We start from the raw sequence: 4,769 nt of genomic DNA, 5'->3' as shown, positions 1-4,769 counted from the left end.
ACGCCTTGCTGCACCAGGCAGCTGCCTCAGGAATGGGAATATCAGCTTAACCTTAGCAGTCTTGGTGTGGGAATGCAGAGTAGGGTGGATGGGGAAGCCGGGGTGTCCCCAGATCTTCAGGAGTTCAGGTGTGTGCCAAGTCTCCCTAACGTGAATCAGGCAAACTTTTCCCTCCGAGTGAGCAGAGCCTAGTAGACTGCCACTGGTTACATGGGTACAGGAAGTACCAATTGTCCTCTATTTAAGCTGCCAGGGCTATCACCTCTTGTGCCAAAAGAGATCACCATTCTCATGTAAATGCAAAAAGGACGATCCTCTGGGCTCATCAGGCATGTGCCATGAGTCTGGTGGCATGGCCCTTTCTGAAGAGTCCCTCATAAAGCCTAAACCTGGCATTAGTCTATCCTTGCGTCCCCACTGAGTAGGTGACTACAGCAACCTGTACTCAACCGTGGGACCCTCTTCATTGAGACAGTGAGGGAGAATTCTGAAGGCTCTTCCCAGTTGTGGGGCAGACAGATTCCTACCTGTCGTCCTTCCGAGACTCTCTAGAGAAGACCTTTCAGAAAGATTTCAGAAGGGAGAGTGGGCAAGGCTTAGTTGACTTCAGGTGTCTATCGGCCAAGAAAAGATGCCTGGTGATCCTACCCAAGTCTTGCAGATCTCTTTGTATGTAATGGGGTCACATTGTGCTTAAGTTGTGCTTAGCGTAGGGTACCTCAATATCCAGGTAACAAAACCTGGGCCAACTATGTCTTAAGAAGTCAGTTGTTGCTTTAACCTTCTGAATCTCAGGAGCATCCAGACCCTGTGGTGATCTAAACGCACAGTATACACATACACACACACACACACACACACACACACACACACACACACCAGTCCAAACCCTGGTGCTCTGGGCAGCTGCTCTGAATGTTGTTAGAATCAGGGAATGTTTTTGCTCATCTGTGTTTTAAGCCAGACTCGTTCTCAGCTATGTTGACAGTCATTAAGATGGTTAAAATAATTTTACTCTGTCCTAGTGGCCTTAACATCTTCTGTAGAAAGAAGAGTTGACTGAAGAATTTCTGAGCTCATAGTCTCGTTTCTTCTGCATCTCTAGGTTCTGGAAGCATGAGTCCTCTTTTCTTCCTGGCCACTCTTTGCTTGGGGGTGGTCTCAGCGATTCCAATGCATGATCCTAGTTTGGATGCTGAATGGCACGAATGGAAGACAAGACATGGGAAAACATACAACATGGTTGGTACCATAAAAACTACCAGGGGCAACGCAGAGAGAATGGTCCTGGCTGTGTCGAGTGTCTAGAGGGTTTCCACAGTGAAAGCCAGTTTCTTCAGGGCATGACCACAGTTTAGGAGCTATGATAGCAAACCACACTGTTGACTGGGGACTGGATTGTGGCTTCCAGGGGTGTACGGCCTCCCTGGGTTCCCACCACCTGTAGCAGCTGGTCCATTGAGGGACCGAGGATTGGTCGTACAGTAGAATGACCACACGCTGTATTGATTCCAGCACGAAGAAGGACAGAAGAGAGCGGTGTGGGAGGACAACAGGAAGGTGATTGAGCTGCACAACGAGGGCTACGCCAAGGGAGTGCATGACTTCAGCATGGAGATGAACGCCTTCGGGGACTTGGTGAGTGCACACGGACGACAGAACGGGACCTCCTCTCTTCAACTCTTCCTCAGCCATCTCTCCTTTGCAATGATGTCTTTACTCTTTCTTGAAGACCAATACAGAATTCAGGGAATTGATGACTGGCTTTCAAAGCGTGGAACCCAAGGAGATGGATGTGTTCCAGGAGCCTCTGCTGGGTGATGTCCCCACGTTTGTGGATTGGAGAGATCATGGCTATGTGACTCCTGTGAGAAACCAGGTAGGACATTTTGTATTCCCAGTATCACCGTCCACCACCAAGTCAAGAAAGAAATGCCATCCTTGTCTTGCTGACTATTGGGGCAGCAGGCAGTTCACCAATAGTGAAATTATTTCTTCATGTGAATTGCTGTCAAACATCTGTCTTAGTTTTCTAGGTGAGAGCTTTTTCTTTCTTTTCTAGGGTCAATGTGGTGCTTGTTGGGCATTTAGTGCTGTTGGCTCCCTAGAAGGACAGATGTTCCGGAAAACAGGCAGACTGGTTTCTCTGAGTGAACAGAACCTAGTGGACTGCTCCTGGTCGTACGGGAACAGTGGCTGTGACGGTGGCTTGATGGAGTATGCCTTCCAGTATGTGAAGGACAACAGAGGCCTGGACGCAGGGGCGTCTTACGCGTATGAAGCACGGGTAAGTACAAATCCTAAGACGCTGTCTTTCCTGATCAAGTTTACAAAGCAGAAAAATTGCAGAGTTAATCTACTGTCCTCAGAACTTGTTTCCATGGTAGAATCCATCCTATTAAGCCCCGAGTGCAGCGGTTAAAGTGTCAGCCTGTGCAGGCTGGTCTGATTCCATGACTTCCATGTAGACAGCTCTGCTTGTGTTCCCACGGAGTGCATGCAAACCTTCCACACATAGTTCATATTGCTCCGCCCTGGATAGCTAGTATCTATAGGAACACACATGGCATGTCATTGAAGACGTGGGCTGTCATTGAAGGCTGTTCATCCAGCCACCAAAATCTACCAGCTTCTCAGGTTCTGAGACGTTTTATGAGTGTATAGACATGGAGATCACCTGTGTGGATGGCAGCTGAGCTGAGCAGAGTTCTGACTCAGGGTCCCCAGGAGGTGGACAGCAATAACCATGACTTTTTCTTTTTTTAACCTTTGTCTTTCAAAGAACGGACCCTGCAGATATGATCCTAAGTCTTCTGCAGCCAACGTCACAGGCTATGTGAAAATCCCAGTTAGTGAGGCGGCCCTAATGAATGCCGTGGCCACTGTGGGGCCCGTCTCTGTGGGAATCGATTCCCATCACTATTCCTTCAGGTTCTATAGTGGAGGTAAGTGTTCTTCCTTCCAGTAATCAGGGGAACGTGCCTCCAACACCGTCCATGAGTTTGACTTGTTATATAAAATCTGATGTAAATATTTTGAACTGGAGAAATATTTATGCTGTTTCTACAGAACATTATCTAAACACAATTCCACGAACATACAAACATATAGATATCCATTTTCTTAATTAGCAAATTGGGTTTATGTGTGTTAATTTTATTTATTTATTTATTTATTTGTGGCTTTGTTTTTGTTTTTGTTTGTTTGTTTGTTTTGTTTTGTTTTTGTTTTTTTTTTGTTTTTTTTCGAGACAGGGTTTCTTTGTGGTTTTGGAGCCTGTCCTGGAACTAGCTCTTGTAGACCAGGCTGGTCTCGAACTCACAGAGATCCGCCTGCCTCTGCCTCCCAAGTGCTGGGATTAAAGGCGTGCGCCACCACCGCCCGGCCTGTTTTTGTTTTTTCAAGACAGGGTTTGTTTGTAGCTTTGGAGCCTGTCCTAGAACTCACTCGGGTAGACCAGGCTGGCCTTGAACTCAGGAGATTTGCCTGCCTCTGCCTCCCAGCAGGTCTTAATTTTATTGAATTTTCTGCAGTTACTGAATCTTTAAGATTTTAAATAGCTAGTCCATTCCTGTCGTTCAGTCTCAGGGGTGCTTCTGGATTCCTGTATTTTGTAATTTCATGTGGTTTCTATGGACTGACACACAACCATTCAAGCAAGTATTTTCCCTGAGGACTTATGTGAACCCTTTTCTGTTATGTTACCTAAAAGAGTCTGTGCCCCAAGCCTTGCTAACACAGGATCACTCCTATGTGTATGACATTGTACCAAAATTAGAAATCCTCCCATTAGTGTGGGTGACAGCAGTCACAGTGGGGCTACTGGAGCCTCTCATTTGGCCTTGATTTTGTCTCTCAGGCATGTATTATGAGCCAAACTGTAGCAGCAGTAAACTGGATCACGCCGTCCTGGTGGTTGGCTATGGTGAAGAATCAGATGGCAAGAAATACTGGCTGGTCAAGAACAGGTATAAATAACCAAAAAGCATTTATGTCGGAGACACTAAAGGAAAGAATTGTTGGCAGGCAGCACTTGGGTGCAGGTGTTAGCAATTTACCCCACATATTTTAAATACAGACGTTTTAGGGTGCTTGTAATGATAAGACTCTATCATGGTTTGGAGAGTGTTAAGATGGAATTTGAACCCATGCATTTCTAGTTCTGAGCTAAATGGGGGTGGGAAGATGCCCTGTCCTATCGCTGCTGTGGTTCACAGTCACGTGTAACCAGGTGGTGACCCTCTGCCTTCTCCCATCCTGTCTCTGTTTCATGGGAGTTAATGTCATGAAGCCTCTGTGCTTGCTGTGTTCTTTCCTCCTAATGGCGAATATGCTCTTCTTCCAGCTGGGGCACAGGTTGGGGCATGAACGGCTACATAAAGATGGCCCGAGACCGCAACAACAACTGTGGAATTGCGACATATGCCGTGTACCCCACTGTGTGAGCTGATGCCGTGTACCCCACTGTGTGAGCGGCGGGGCAGCAACAAGGAAGAAGTGGGAATGGCACGGAGGAGGGGGGCTCCCCTTCCTGGACCAGCCTCTGCTGTGGGGGAGTGACACCTGAGTCACTGCGGATCCACACTCGATGTGACTTCTGGGACATTTTTCTCCAGCCAAATGTGACTGCCGCTCTGCTACTGTGAGCAGATTTGCATTAATGAGTTATGAAATTTCGTTTTTTTTTACAAGATGGACACAGTTCTTATAAAGCCTACGTTTAGAAGATGGGCGGGGCTTCCTTCTGTCTCTGTTGCCATGGCTTCTCT

At 47.1% G+C, this 4,769-nt stretch overlaps 1 protein-coding gene across 1 annotated transcript; it reads left to right on the top strand.

Annotated features, from left to right (window-relative positions):
• Nucleotides 1–1,116: 1,116 nt before the first annotated feature.
• LOC101994108 (cathepsin L1-like) lies at nucleotides 1,117–4,445 on the top strand. The gene is made up of 7 exons (XM_005355311.1): nucleotides 1,117–1,242; nucleotides 1,516–1,638; nucleotides 1,733–1,879; nucleotides 2,063–2,287; nucleotides 2,783–2,945; nucleotides 3,860–3,968; nucleotides 4,346–4,445. Exons 1-7 carry the CDS (start codon nucleotides 1,117–1,119, stop codon nucleotides 4,443–4,445), a joined length of 993 nt encoding a protein of 330 aa, XP_005355368.1.
• The last annotated feature ends 324 nt before the right edge of the window (nucleotides 4,446–4,769 follow it).

The sequence above is a fragment of the Microtus ochrogaster genome, chromosome 16, assembly GCF_000317375.1.
Source record: "Microtus ochrogaster isolate Prairie Vole_2 chromosome 16, MicOch1.0, whole genome shotgun sequence".
Taxonomy (NCBI): domain Eukaryota; kingdom Metazoa; phylum Chordata; class Mammalia; order Rodentia; family Cricetidae; genus Microtus; species Microtus ochrogaster.
This window is presented reverse-complemented; position numbering and strand designations above follow the sequence as displayed.

Bases quoted from the DNA above. Each gene is read 5' to 3' on its own strand.
- LOC101994108 (XM_005355311.1), top strand. From the start codon at position 1,117: ATGAGTCCTCTTTTCTTCCTGGCCACTCTTTGCTTGGGGGTGGTCTCA. The intron at 1,880-2,062 runs GTAGGACATTTT...TTTCTTTTCTAG, and splicing joins TGACTCCTGTGAGAAACCAG to GGTCAATGTGGTGCTTGTTG. The intron at 2,288-2,782 runs GTAAGTACAAAT...TGTCTTTCAAAG, and splicing joins CTTACGCGTATGAAGCACGG to AACGGACCCTGCAGATATGA.